This window comes from Pezoporus flaviventris, unplaced genomic scaffold, assembly GCF_033815535.1.
Source record: "Pezoporus flaviventris isolate CSIRO_AGI_PZ_B2104156 unplaced genomic scaffold, CSIRO_AGI_Pfla_v1 ptg000152l, whole genome shotgun sequence".
NCBI classification, from domain to species: domain Eukaryota; kingdom Metazoa; phylum Chordata; class Aves; order Psittaciformes; family Psittacidae; genus Pezoporus; species Pezoporus flaviventris.
The window spans coordinates 1-14,488 of record NW_026892700.1 but is presented as its reverse complement, the minus strand read 5'-3'; the positions used below and the strand labels follow the sequence as shown (position 1 = coordinate 14,488).

The 14,488-nt window shown below is 70.1% G+C and overlaps 1 protein-coding gene across 1 annotated transcript; it reads left to right on the top strand.

The window, feature by feature from the left end:
- Positions 1 to 2,253: 2,253 nt before the first annotated feature.
- On the top strand, positions 2,254 to 14,484 carry BAZ2A (bromodomain adjacent to zinc finger domain 2A; the record flags this gene model as incomplete). Its single annotated transcript, XM_061479549.1, is given in 24 exon segments — positions 2,254 to 2,380; positions 4,382 to 4,644; positions 4,646 to 4,868; positions 4,970 to 5,113; positions 5,353 to 5,508; positions 5,615 to 5,836; positions 5,927 to 5,987; positions 6,077 to 6,099; positions 6,102 to 6,184; positions 6,279 to 6,380; positions 7,401 to 7,611; positions 7,686 to 7,747; positions 7,830 to 7,895; positions 7,990 to 8,028; positions 8,030 to 8,182; positions 8,276 to 8,294; positions 8,297 to 8,529; positions 9,335 to 9,549; positions 9,620 to 9,694; positions 12,489 to 12,660; positions 12,743 to 12,802; positions 12,896 to 13,031; positions 13,119 to 13,639; positions 14,374 to 14,484. Coding segments are annotated over 24 exon segments (3,477 nt in total), but the record flags the coding sequence as incomplete, so codon positions are not given.
- Positions 14,485 to 14,488: the final 4 nt, after the last annotated feature.

The following is a 14,488-nucleotide window of genomic DNA, read 5'->3' as shown; positions in this document are numbered from 1 at the left end:
CAACAACACCGGACCCGCCCCCCCCCCCCCCCAAAACCGGGGCCTCCCCCTCCCCAATATTTAACATTTCCAATAAAACATCAGTTGAAAACACTCCCGGGGGCCTCGTGTGAGCTATGGGGGGGCAATGGGCTCAAGTGGGGGGGGAGGGAGGGGGCAGGAGATGGGGGTCACACAAACGCACCCCCAAGCCGGTTGTTATGGGGGGGCCTGGTCCCAGTGCGTCCCCCCCCATGGGGCTCCACCATTTTACAGCACAAAGCCCTATGGGCACGGCTGCTGCAGCTTCACCCCGGGGGGGGGGGGGGCCGCGGTACCGGGAGCACCGGGGGGGGGGGGGGTTCGCAATGGGGAGGGGTCCCCACAAGCGCTGCACCCCCGGGTTAAAGCGGGGTTGGGGTTTGGGGGGGGGGGGAACACCCTGAACCCAAACGGGGCCGCGGTCCCTTTAAATGGCGGCGCGTCCCCGCGGCGGAGGGGGCGGTGGCGGCCGCTGACATCACGCGGGGCCGGGAGCACCTGCGCGACACCGGGACCGGCACCGGGAGCGCGCCGGGCGGGCACCGGGGCTCCCCCCCCCCGCACCCCTCCATAGGTACGTACCGGGGGTCCCCCCCCATCGATGCACATCGGGGCTGCCCCCCTCCCCCGCACCCCATAAGTAGGTACCGGGGCGCTGCCCCCCCCCCATGGGTCCGCCCTGGGCCGGACACGGAGCCCCCCCCCCCCCCCCCCCCGGGGCTGTACCGGGACCCACGTCTCGGTGAACGGACTCAGCACCACGGCCCCCCCCTCCCCCCCCCCCCCCCGGTGTCGCGCACGGGGCCGAGATATCCCCGTATCCCCCCCTCCCCCCCCCCCGTTCCCTTTGGGACCGCACCGGGACCCCCCCTCCACAACCGGTACCGGGGCCCTGCGCACCGCGTGACGTCACCGGGGATTCCGGGGGTCCGGCTGCGTTTGGGGGTTGGGGGGGGGTTGGGTTGGGGGTGGGGGGGGTCAGAGCGGGGGGAATCCCCCCCCCTCCCCCACGTGGGCGCTTGGCTCCGCCCCCCCCATCCCATCCCATCCCCCCCTCCCCCTTCCCGGTGACGCGCGCGCCGCTCCCGGTGACGCGATCGCGGCGGCGGTGACGTTGGGGGGGGGGGGGGGGGGGGGGGCGGAGCTGGGGCCGCCGCTTCCTGCCCTGCGCCGCCGCCGCCGCCGCCGCCCGGGCCCGGCCCGGTCCGGTCCTCGCGGAGGGACCGAGCCCCGCGGAGCCGCGTCCCGGCCCGCACCGCCTGAGCCGGGCCCGGGGCGGGACGGGAACGGGAACGGGAACGGCACCGGTAACGCGGGGCCGCGGCTGTTAACGGGGGAGGGGGGAGGGGAAGCGGTTGCGGGGGGAGGGGTGCGGGGAGGGATCCCCCCCGCTGCGGTGTCCGGTAAAACACCCCCGTGCCCTCCCCCCACCTCCGTTACCGGCACTCGGTGACCTCCCCCCCCCCCCCCCACCATCCCGCACGTAAAGGGAGTCCCCGTGCCCCTCCCCCCATCTTTGTGCCCCTCCCCCTCCCCCAGTCCGGTTCCGCCTCCTTGGACCCCCCCTTTGCGGAGGGGGGGGGGGGAGGGGGCTCCTCCATCCCAACGGGACCCGGTTATGGGGGGGGAGGGGAGGGGGGTTCCCGGTGCCCCCCCCCCCCCCCGCAGGAAGCGCCCGGTTCGTGGCTCCGGTGACTGCGGCTGCAGGGGCCGGGAGCGTCCTTTGGAACCGGGGCTCGTCCTGCGCCCGGCGCCGCCGTTACCGGGCTCCGCGGGGACCCCGCTCCGTGCCCCGGCTCCGGTTCCGAACCGGGGCCCCCTTGGCGGCTCCGTTCCCGGTCACGTGCCGCTGCCGGGGCTCCCCCCCCCCCCCCCCCCCCCCCATATCCCGGTTCTCCCCTCTGCATCCATCACATCCCTTCCCCCCCCCCAACCCACCGGTGCCACCCCAGTAGCACCCATAGGGGTCAATCACCGGGGCTCCCATCTCCTCCACCGGCACCCACTTGGGGAAGGGGGGGGGCACAAGTGGGTGCTGTCCCCATCGCTCGGTGCTTGGGGGGGGTCAAAGCTGCTCCCCACCGGTGAAGGTCACCGAGGATCCGGCTGCGGCGCTGGCACCCGTGGGGGGCAGAGCCCGGGGTTATGGGGGGGGGGCAGCGGCTCCCGGGGCCTGGCCATGGGGCTCATCCTGCACCGGGCCCCTCAGCGCCTCTCGTCCCCTCTGCAGCCATGGAAGCGAACTCCCCCTTGGGCTTCAGCTCCGCGCCCGCTGCCGCGGGAGCCAAACCGGGCCCTGCCGCAGGGGACAGCCCCTTCGCCCCCGGCTCCGCACTCGGCTTCTCCCCACAAGGGAAAAGTAAGTGTGGGCGTAGGGCCATGGTGGCCCCATAGGGGTCATAGTGGCCCCATAGGGCTGTGGTGGCCCCATAGGGTCATGGTGGCCCCATAGGGTCATGGTGGCCCCATAGGGGTCATGGTGGCCCCATAGGGCTGTGGTGGCCCCATAGGGCTGTGGTGTCCCCATAGGGGTTATGGTGTCCCCATGGGGGTCATAGTGGCTCCATAGGGCCATGGTGTCCCCATAGGGGCCATGGTGGCTCCATAGGGCCATGGTGTCCCCATAGGGCAGTGGTGGCCCCATAGGGGTTATGGTGTCCCCATGGGGGTCATGGTGTCCTCATGGGGGCCGTGGTGTCCCCATAGGGTCATGGTGTCCCCATGGGGGCCATGATGTCCCCATAGGGCCATGGTGTCCCCATTGGGCCCGTGGTGTCCCCATAGGGGCCACGATGTCCCCATAGGTGCCATGGAGTCCCCATAGGTGCCATGATGTCCCCATAGGACCATGATGTCCCCATAAGTGCCATGATGTCCCCATAGGTGCCATGGAGTCCCCATAGGGCCGTGATGTCCCCATAGGTGCCATGGAGTCCCCATAGGGCCATGATGTCCCCATAGGGCCCTGATGTCCCCATAGGACCACAATGTCCCCATAGCTGCCATGATGTCCCCATAGGACCACAATGTCCCCATAGGTGCTGTGGAGTCCCCATAGGTGCTGTGGAGTCCCCATAGGTGCCATGATGTCCCCATAGGATGACGATGTCCCCATAGGACCACAATGTCCCCATAGGTGCCATGGAGTCCCCATAGGGCCATGATGTCCCCATAGGACCACGATGTCCCCATAGGTGCCATGGAGTCCCCATAGGACCACAATATCCCCATAGGACCATGATGTCCCCATAGGTGCCACGATGTCCCCATAGGACCACGATGTCCCCATAGGACCACGATGTCCCCATAGGTGCCATGGAGTCCCCATAGGACCACGATGTCCCCATAGGACCACGATGTCCCCATAGGGCCACAATGTCCCCATAGGACCACGATGTCCCCATAGGTGCCATGGAGTCCCCATAGGGCCACGATGTCCCCATAGGACCACGATGTCCCCCATAGCTGCCACAATGTCCCCATAGGTGCCACGATGTCCCCATAGGACCACGATGTCCCCATAGGTGCCATGGAGTCCCCATAGGACCACGATATCCCCATAGGTGCCATGATGTCCCCATAGGGCCACAATGTCCCCATAGGACCACGATGTCCCCATAGGGCCACAATGTCCCCATAGGACCACAATGTCCCCATAGGTGCCATGGAGTCCCCATAGGACCATGATGTCCCCATAGGACCACAATGTCCCCATAGCTGCCACAATGTCCCCATAGGACCACGATGTCCCCATAGGGCCACAATGTCCCCATAGGTGCCATGGAGTCCCCATAGGACCACGATGTCCCCATAGGACCACGATGTCCCCATAGGTGCCACGATGTCCCCATAGGTGCCATGGAGTCCCCATAGGGCCATGATGTCCCCATAGGGCCACAATGTCCCCATAGGACCACGATGTCCCCATAGGGCCACAATGTCCCCATAGGTGCCACGATATCCCCATAGGACCACGATGTCCCCATAGGACCACGATGTCCCCATAGGTGCCACGATGTCCCCATAGGTGCCATGGAGTCCCCATAGGGCCATGATGTCCCCATAGGACCACGATGTCCCCATAGGTGCCATGGAGTCCCCATAGGGCCATGATGTCCCCATAGGGCCACAATGTCCCCATAGGACCACGATGTCCCCATAGGGCCACAATGTCCCCATAGGTGCCACGATATCCCCATAGGACCACGATGTCCCCATAGGGCCACGATGTCCCCATAGGACCACGATGTCCCCATAGGGCCGGCCGCTGGTGCCTTCCCCCCCCCCTCGCCCCATCCGCTCCCAGGCATCCCCTTAACCCCCGGCCCCTCGCTCCTCACCTCGGGCTCTCCCCCCGCAGGCCTCAACGGGGGCTCGAGCCCCAACGGCTTCCCCGCGCTGCCGCCGCCCGGTGCCGGGGGGCCGCTGACCCCCAGCTCCCCCCCCGCGGGCGCGCAGCCCCTGCGCTCCTTCGACTGCCTCTGGGACTTCTCCCCCTGCGCCGGCCTCAAGGACCCGCGCTCGTCCCCGCCGCCGCCGCCGCCGCCGCCGCCGCTGCTCCTCCCGGGGCACGGCCCCGACCTCCGCTCGCCCGCACCGGAGCCGTGGGGCAACGGCGGCGCCGGGGGCCATGGGGCTCAGCTTCGACTCGCAGGAGCTCTACGGCTCCTTCCACGAGCTGATGCCCAACGGGGCCGCCGGGTTCTATGGGGCCGCTCAGCCCTTCGCGGAGGAGCCGGGTACCGGCGATGGAGGCGGCGATGCGGCGGGCAAGGGCATCCCGGCGGCTCTGGCCGCGAACGGCGGCGGGCTCGTGGGCAGCATGGAGCTGGAGGAGGCGCAGCCGGGTAGGTCCCGGTGCTGGCGGGCGCTGTGGGGCCGGGTTCAACCCCCCCCCCCCACTCCCGGTCGCTGTGGGGTGCGCGACGTCTCCGTGGTTCCCTTTTAGAGCTCAAGATGTGCGGCTACAACGGGGCTGCCCCCGGCGCGGTGGGGCCGGGGCTTGGGGCCGCGTCTCCCCTCGCCCCCCGCCTGGACGATGCCCCCATCCTCAGCGAGGACCCCCTGGAGCCCTTCGGGGCGCTGGGCGCAGGTAGGGCCGGGGCTACGGGGCCGTGGGGCGGGCGCTCAGCGCCCAACTTCCGCGGCTCCGCATCCACCTCGGCCATTTTGGGCTCCGCTTCCCGGAGGCGGGGCCGGGGGCTCCCAAACCCCTTTAACCCCTCCGGTGCCGGTCCCTGGTCACCGCTTTGGGGCCGGGGGGGGGGGCAGATGTGGGTCTGTGCCCGTGTCCCCCCCCCCCCCCCTCCATCCCTGATGCTTCCCCCGCAGATGCCGGCGCCGGGGATCTCTATGCCATGGATGCTGCGCAGCTCGTGGGGGACAAATCCCCCCTTGGGGACCCCCCCGACCTGCACGATCACGATGGCCCCTTCAGCCTCCTGGCTCCCCCGCTGCTCGCCGGGCCCGGCTCCCCCGCGCTGCACGGTGCGTGCCCCACAGCGGGGCTATGGGGAGCCCATAGGGATGCGCTCTGGGTACCAGCCCGCCCCCTCCCCATGCTATGGTGACGCCCCCGCCCTTGGCCCCATAGAGAGCAGCGTGGACCTGAACAGCAGCAGCCACGTGGGGCTGGAGGAGTCGGGGTCCCTGGAGCTGGACCCCACGGTGGGGACCCCGGAGTCCCCGGCCCCATCCGAGGAGGAGGAAGAGGAGGAGGAGGAAGAGGAGGAGGAGGAGGAGGAGGAAGCCGCCGACAGCAGCCCCGAGGCTCCCTCCGCGCCGGGGGCGGCGGCGCTGAGCTCCTCAGCATCAGGTAGGTCCGGACCCCCCCCCCCCCCATTGAACCCCTCTGTGAGCCCCCCATCAGCAGCACCGAGCCCAGCGCCCGTCCCCTGCCCCACAGGGGATGCCCCTCGCCGCCGCATCGCCACGCCGGAGGAGGTGCGCTTCCCGCTGCAGCGCGGGTACGTGTCCATCCGCCCCGTGTCCCCCCCGCCCCATGCCTCGCCCCACGGCTGCCCCATAGCACGGGGCTGACGCTGCCTGCGCGCAGGTGGAGGCGCGAGGTGCGGATCAAGAAGGGAACCACCGGTGGCAGGGGGAGACGTGGTACTACGGCCCCTGCGGGAAGAGGATGAAGCAGTTCCCCGAGGTGATCAAGGTACGGGGACAGCCCCGAGCCCCCAACCCCTGACCCCCCCCCCCATGGCCGCCTTCATCTCCCTCCTCCTCCTCCTCCTCCTCCTCCTCGGCAGTACCTGAGCAGGAACGTGGTGCAGGACGTGCGCCGCGAGCACTTCAGCTTCAGCCCCCGGATGCCCGTGGGGGACTTCTATGAGGAGCGGGAGACGCCGGAGGTGGGTCCGGGGCCACCCCCCCACGTCCCCCCCCATGTCCCCCCAATGTCCCCCCCCGTCCCCTCACATGTCCCCCCCACGTCCCCCCCACGTCCCCCCCCATGTTCCCTGCATGTCCCCTCCATGTTCCCCCCACGTCCCCCCCCGACGTCCCCCCACGATGTCCCCCCACATCCCCCCCATGCCCCCCCCATGTCTCCCCCCCAGGTCCCCTGCATGTCCCCTCCATATCCCCCCCACGTCTCCCCCACGTCCCCCCCACATCCCCCCCATGTCCCCCCCATGTCCCCCCCCAGGTCCCCAGCATGTCCCCTCCGTGTTCCCCCCACATCCCCCCCAGCATCCCCCCCACATCCCCCCCACGTCCCCCCCCATGTCCCCCCCATGTCCCCCCCCAGGTCCCCCGCATGTCAACTCCATGTCCCCCCCACGTCCCCCCCGATGTCCCCCCCATGTCCCCCCCCATGTCCCCTCCATGTTCCCCCCACGTCCCCCCCCATGTCCCCCCAATGTCCCCCCACGTCCCCCCCCATGTCCCCTCCATGTTCCCCCCACGTCCCCCCCCACGTCCCCCCCCCATCCCCCCCACGTCCCCCACGTCCCCCCCCGTCCCCTCACATGTCCCCCCCACGTGCCCCCCCCATGTCCCCTCCATGTTCCCCCCACATCCCCCCCACGTCCCCCCCGATGTCCCCCCCACGTCCCTCCCATATTCCCCCCACCCCCCCCACGTCCCCCCCACATCCCCCCCCACGTCCCCCCCGATGTCCCCCCCACGTCCCCCCCATATTCCCCCCCCACGCCCCCCCCACGTCCCCCCCCACATCCCCCCCCATGTCCCCCCCAGGTCCCCCCCCAGGTCCCCCGCATGTCAACTCCATGTTCCCCCCACTTCCCCCCCACATCCCCCCACGTCCCCCCCACGTCCCCCCCACATCCCCCCCCATGTCCCCCACGTCCCCCCCACGTCCCCCCCCACGCGCTGACCCCTCAGAGCGGTGACCCCGTGTCGTGGCGCAGGGCCCGCAGTGGGTGCAGCTGAGCCCCGAGGAGATCCCGTCCCGCATCCAGGCCATCACGGGCAAGCGCGGGCGGCCCCGCAACGCCGAGAAGCCCAAGGCCAAGGAGGCGCCGGCGGCCAAGCGGGGCCGGGGCCGCCCCCCCAAGGCCCGGATGCTGGAGCTGCTGAGCAAGACGGATGCGCGGCTGCTCAAGAGGCTGGAGGCCCAAGGTACGGCCCCCGTGGGGCTGGGGGGGGGACCCCGGCCGTGGGTCCCGGGGCTCCATCCCTCTCTGCCCCCATAGAGGTGCTGAGCGACGAGGACAAGCTCAAGATGAGCAAGATCAAGAAGAAGATGAGGAGGAAGGTGCGAGGAGGGGACGCGGTGGGGGGGGGGGGGGTGCTGGGGGTCCCGTTGGGTCCTTGAGCGTGGGCTCGGTCCCTTCCAGGCGAAGAACAAGCAGAAGCAAGAAGCCAAAGCCCCCAGAGCGAAGGAGGCCAAGAAGAAGTGCAAGGTGAGCGCATGGGGATGCGTGGGGCAGGGAGACGGAAGGGGTGGGTGCGTCCCCACGCATCCCCTCCTCTCCGCCCCCCCAACTCCTCCTTTAGGCCAAGGAGAAGAAGGGCAAAGCGGAGAAGGGCAAAGACAAAAGCCCGAGCCAAGGAGAGGAAGGGCAAAGGCGCTCGCAGGGCGGACAAGGGGCTGGCGGCGCAGCGGCGCCTGGAGCAGCGGCGGCGGCAGCAGCAGCTCCTGGAGGAGATGAAGAAGCCGACGGAGGACATGTGCCTGGGGGACCACCAGGTACCTGCGATGGGGGGGGGTCACCGGGACACCGGTGCTGCCGTCGCCGTGCCCCGGTGCCGCCGACCGCAAGCACCGGTGTCCGTCCCGCAGCCGCTGCCGGCGCTGTCGCGCATCCCGGGCTGGTGCTGCCGGGCGCTGCCTTCTCGCGGTGCCTGGCGGTGGTGGAGTTCCTGCAGAGCTACGGGCGCGTGCTGGGGCTGGAGCCCGGCCGGGACGTGCCGAGCCTGAGCGCGCTGCAGGAGGGGCTGCTGGGGCTGGGCGACAGCGCGGGGCGGCTGCAGGACCTGCTCGTGAGGCTGCTGCGCGCCGCGCTCGGCGACCCCGGCCTGCCCCACTACTGCCAGGTGGGGAGATGGGGGCCCCATCCCTGCCCCATCCCTGCCCCATCCCATCCCCATCCCTGCCCCATCCCATCCCCATCCCATCCCTGCCCCATCCCATCCCCATCCCATCCCCATCCCATCCCCATCCCATCCCCATTCCATCCCCATCTCTGCTCCATCCCCATCCCTGCCCATCCCCATCCCATCCCCATCCCTGCCCCACTATTGCCAGGTGGGGAGATGGGGGCCCCATCCCATCCCTGCCCCATCCCATCCCTCCCCCATCCCATCCCATCCCTGCCCCATCCCATCCCCATCCCATCCCTGCCTTCATCCCATCCCATCCCATCCCATCCCATCCCATCCCATCCCATCCCATCCCTGCCCCCATACTGCCAGGTGAGGGGAGATGTGGTCCTGATCCCATCCCATCCCCATCCCACCCCTGCCCTGATCCCATCCCTGCCCCTTTACTGCCAGGTGAGGGCAGATGTGGTCCCATCCCAGCGCCATTCCCTGCCCCATCCTGAACCCGGTCCCCATTTCCTGCCTTAGTCCTGGCCCTGATCCCGGCTACAAGTCCTGCCCCAGCCCCACTTCCTGCTCGCATTCCAGCCCAGCCCTAATCCGTGCCCCATTCCCTGCCCCATTCCTGACCCCGATCCTGCCCCTAATCCCTTTCTTGGCCCCAGCCCTGACCCCAATCCCGGCCCTAATCCTGACCCCATTTCCAACCCCTGATCCCTCGCCCCATTCCCAGCCCCATTCCCCCCCCATCCCTTGGGGTGCTCGGACGGGGCCTGAGCCCTCCCTTTGCTGCTCCCAGTCCCTGAAGATCCTGGGGGAGAAGGTGGCCGAGATCAGCCTGAGCCGCGAGACCGTGTCCGAGGTCCTGCGCTGCTTCCTGACTGCGCGTGGGGCGGGCGAGGAGCTCTGCGGGGGGCTCAGGACCAAACCCTTCCAGGCGCTGCCCCCGGCCACCCAAGCCTCCATCCTGGCCTTCCTGGTGGACGAGCTCAACGGCAGCGCCCTCATCATCAGGTGGGTGTCAGTGGGGCAGAGCTGAGCCCCGGCCCCATGGCCCCGGCCCCACCGGCGTCTCCCCCTGCAGTGAGATCGACAAGAGCCTGGAGAGCATGGCCGGCTACAGGAAGAACAAGTGGATCATCGAGGGGCGGCTGCGCAGGTGGGTGCTGCCCGGTGCCCCATGGGTGCCGTGGGGCCTGCTGTGTGTGCCCCATGGATGGAGCAGGTCCTGCTCTGTGTGCCCCATGGGTGCCGTGGGGCCTGCTGTGTGTGCCCCATGGATGGAGCAGGTCCTGCTCTGTGTGCCCCATGGGTGCCGTGGGGCCTGCTGTGTGTGCCCCATGGATGGAGCAGGTCCTGCTCTGTGTGCCCCATGGGTGCCGTGGGGCCTGCTGTGTGTGCCCCATGGATGGAGCAGGTCCTGCTCTGTGTGCCCCATGGGTGCCGTGGGGCCCTGCTGTTTGTGTGCCCATGGATGGTGGATGGAGCACGTTTCGCTGTGTGTGCCCCATGGGTGCCGTGGGGCAGCTGCCTATGCCCAGTGGATGGAGCACATCCTGCTGTGTGTGCCCCGTTGACGCAGTGGGTCCTGCTGTGTGTGCCCCATTGATGGAGCAGGTCCTGCTGTGTGTGCCCCATTGACGCAGTGGGTCCTGCTGTGTGTGCTCCATTGATGGAGCAGGTCCTGCTGTGTGTGCCCCATTGATGGAGCAGGTCCTGCTGTGTGTGCCCCATGGATGCTGTGGGGCCTGGTGTGTGTGCCCCATTGATGGAGTGGGGCCTGCTGTGTGTGCTCCATTGATGGAGCACGTCCTGCTGTGTGTGCCCCATTGATGGAGCACGTCCTGCTGTGTGTGCCCCATTGATGGATTGAGGCCTGCTGCTTGTGCCCCATTGACAAACGGCATCCTGCTGCGAGTGCCCCATTGATGCAGTGGGTCCTGCTGATTGTGCCCCATTGATGCAGCAGGTCCTGCTGTGCGTGCCCCATTGATGCAGCAGGTCCTGCTGTGCGTGCCCCATTGATGCAGCAGGTCCTGCTGTGCGTGCCCCATTGATGCGGTGCATACTGCTGCATGTGCCCCATTGACACAGGGGTCCTGCTTGTGGCCTCTGCTCCTTCCCCTCCATGTCCTAGGGCTGGGGGGCTCAGGATGACTGTGGTGGAGCCAGGTGCCCAGTGGGGCAATGGAGCAGGCAATGGGGCAGGCAGTGGGGCAGGCAGCAGGATGGGCAGTGAGGCAATGGAGCAGGCAATGGGATGGGCAATGAGGCAGTGGGGTGGGCAATGAGGCAGTGGGGCAGGCAATGAGATGGGCAATGGGGCAGGCAGTGGGGCAATGGGGCAGGCAGTGAGCCCTGTGCTGTGTGGGGCAGGCAGTGAGCCCCGTGCTGTGTGGGGCAGGCAATGGGGCAGGCAGTGGGGCGGGCAGTGAGCCCCATGCTGTGTGGGGCAGGCAGTGGGGCAGGCAATGGGGCAGGCAGTGAGCCCCGTGCTGTGTGGGACGGGCAGTGGGGCAGGCAGTGGGGCAGGCAGTGAGCCCCGTGCTGTGTGGGGCGGGCAGTGGGGCGGGCAGTGAGCCCCGTGCTGTGTGGGGCAGGCAGTGGGGCAGGCAATGGGGCAGGCAGTGGGGCGGGCAGTGAGCCCCGTGCGGTGTGGGGCAGGCAACGGGCCAGGCAGTGGGGCAGGCAGTGAGCCCCGTGCTGTGTGGGGCAGGCAATGGGGCAGGCAGTGGGGCGGGCAGTGAGCCCCGTGCTGTGTGGGGCAGGCAGTGGGGCAGGCAATGGGGCAGGCAGTGAGCCCCGTGCTGTGTGGGGCAGGCAATGGGGCAGGCAGTGGGGCGGGCAGTGAGCCCCGTGCTGTGTGGGGCAGGCAATGGGGCAGGCAGTGGGGCAGGCAGTGGGGCAGGCAGTGAGCCCCGTGCTGTGTGGGGCAGGCAATGGGGCAGGCAGTGGGGCGGGCAGTGAGCCCCGTGCTGTGTGGGGCAGGCAGTGGGGCAGGCAATGGGGCAGGCAGTGGGGCGGGCAGTGAGCCCCGTGCTGTGTGGGGCAGGCAGTGGGGCAGGCAGTGGGGCAGGCAGTGGGGCGGGCAGTGGGGCAGGCAATGGGGCAGGCAGTGGGGCGGGCAGTGAGCCCCGTGCTGTGTGGGGCAGGCAGTGGGGCAGGCAATGGGGCAGGCAGTGGGGCAGGCAGTGAGCCCCGTGCTGTGTGGGGCAGGCAATGGGGCAGGCAGTGGGGCGGGCAGTGAGCCCCGTGCTGTGTGGGGCAGGCAGTGGGGCAGGCAGTGAGCCCCGTGCTGTGTGGGGCAGGCAATGGGGCAGGCAGTGGGGCAGGCAGTGAGCCCCGTGCTGTGTGGGGCAGGCAATGGGGCAGGCAGTGGGGCAGGCAGTGAGCCCCGTGCTGTGTGGGGCAGGCAGTGGGGCAGGCAGTGGGGCAGGCAGTGGGGCGGGCAGTGAGCCCCGTGCTGTGTGGGGCAGGCAATGGGGCAGGCAGTGGGGCAGGCAGTGAGCCCCGTGCTGTGTGGGGCAGGCAATGGGGCAGGCAGTGGGGCAGGCAGTGAGCCCCGTGCTGTGTGGGGCAGGCAGTGGGGCAGGCAGTGGTGCAGGCAGTGAGCCCCGTGCTGTGTGGGGCAGGCAGTGGGGCAGGCAGTGGGGCAGGCAGTGAGCCCCGTGCTGTGTGGGGCAGGCAGTGGGGCAGGCAGTGGGGCAGGCAGTGAGCCCCGTGCTGTGTGGGGCAGGCAGTGGGGCAGGCAATGGGGCAGGCAGTGGGGCAGGCAGTGAGCCCCGTGCTGTGTGGGGCAGGCAGTGGGGCAGGCAATGGGGCAGGCAGTGGGGCGGGCAGTGGGGCGGGCAGTGAGCCCCGTGCTGTGTGGGGCAGGCAGTGGGCAGCAGTGAGCCCCGTGCTGTGTGGGGCAGGCAGTGGGCGGGCAGTGAGCCCCGTGCTGTGTGGGGCAGGCTCAAGGTGGCCCTGGCCAAGAGAACCGGGCGGCCCGAGTCGGAGCTCCCGGGGCTGGAGCCCGGGCGGCGGCGGCGCAGCTCCCGCCTCAGCGAGGACCCGGCCCTGGACGTGGACGAGGAGGAGGAGGAGGAGGAGAAGCGGGGCCGCCGCTCCCGCAGGGAGGACGAGGTGGGTGCCCCGTGGGGCGCAGCCGTGGGGCGGGGGCTCCATCCCCATCGCTGCTCCCTCACTGCCCCCATCCCGCCCCCAGCTCGACGCGTCCGGCTCCAGCATCCCCGAGCTCGAGCGGCAGATCGAGAAGCTGGCCAAGGTGAGCGGGCGATGGGGTGGGGGGGGTCCAGCCCCACCGCGGGGTTCTGTGGGGCTCTGTGGGGCCCGGCCCCACGCTGCGCTCTCCCCATAGAGGCAGATGTTCTTCCGCAAGAAGCTGCTCCACTCCTCGCAGACGCTGCGAGCGGCATCGCTGGGGCAGGACCGGTACCGGCGGCGCTACTGGGTCCTGCCCCACTTGGGCGGCATCTTCGTGGAGGGCGCGGAGGGTGAGTGTGGGGCAGGGATGGAGGGGACCCCCCCCACACACCCCACACCGGGGAATGGCTCCCAACGGCCCCATCGCCTCCCTGCAGCGGCAGAGCCGGAGCCCCCGCAGGAGGAGAAGGTGCCCCCGGTGAAGCCGGAGCCGGTGCCGGTGCCCGTCGCCACCCGGGTGCCCCCCCCGGCATCGCGGTCCCGGGGCCGGCCCCGCAAGAGCAAGGAGGAGCTGCCCCAGCACTGCGGGCCCCGGCCCCCGCCGCCCCTGCTCAATGGGGCGCTGGAGGAGCCGCTGGCCGTGGGGCAGAGCCAGCACGACCTCAGTCAATCGGCGTTCCTGTCCTGGCTCAGCCAGACCCAGGCCTCCCTGCTCAAGGGCTCCGTGCTCACCCCCGACAGCAGCCCCGGGAAGGGGGACCCGGGGCTCCCGGTGCCCGAGGCCCCATCGGACCCCACCGAGGAGGAGGAGGAAGAGGAGGAGGAGGAGGAGGAGGAGGAGAGCGCCCCGGAGGACAAGCGGGGGCCCTGGTTCCCTGCCCGGACCCGCACCCCCGGTGAAGACCGAGCCCCCCTCGCTGCCTCCTCCCGTGCTCAGCCCAAGGGCACGGCCCGGCAGGTGCGTGCGGGGCGGGGGGGGAGCAGGATGGGGCCCCCTGGCGGGCGCTGGGGGGCTGAGACCGGGAACACGGCGGGGGTCTGGGGCAGAGCCGTGGGGCCGCCCCCATCCGCCCCAGTTCCATCCCCTTCCGCCCCCCCATCACCATCTATCCCCCTCCATCCCCATCCGCCCCAGTTCCATCCCCTTCTGCCCCCCCCCATCACCATCTATCCCCCTCCATCCCCATCCGCCCCAGTTCCATCCCCTTCTGCCCCCCCCATCCCCTTTTGCGCCCCTTCTGCTCCCCTCCATCCCCTTCTGCTCCCCTCCATCCCCATCTGCCCCAATTCCATCCCCTTCTTCTGCTCCTCCATCCCTATCCGCCCCAGTTCCATCCCCTTCTACCCCCCTCCATCCCCATCAGCCCCCTCCATCCCCTTCTGCCCCCCCTTCATCCCCTTTTGCCCCCCATCCCCATCTACTCCCCCCCATCCCCACCTGCCCCCTCCATCCCCATCTACCCCCTCTCCATCCCCTATTTCCCCCCTCCATTCCCTTTCCCCGCATCCCCTTCTGCCCCCCCTCCATCCCCATCAGCCCCCCTCCATCCCCTTCTGCCCCCCCTTCATCCCCTTTTGCCCCCCATCCCCATCTACTCCCCCCCATCCCCACCTGCCCCCTCCATCCCCACCTACCCCCCCGTCCCCTTTTCTCCCCCTCCATCCCCACCTGACCCCCTCCATCCCCACCAGCTCAACGGCCTCCCCACCGACGACCCCACGGCTCCTTTGCTCGCTTCCACTCCGGTCCCCGCCGGCACCCGGACCCACGGCGCCTGCCCCAGGAGCCGGGGCAGCCTGGACCCCA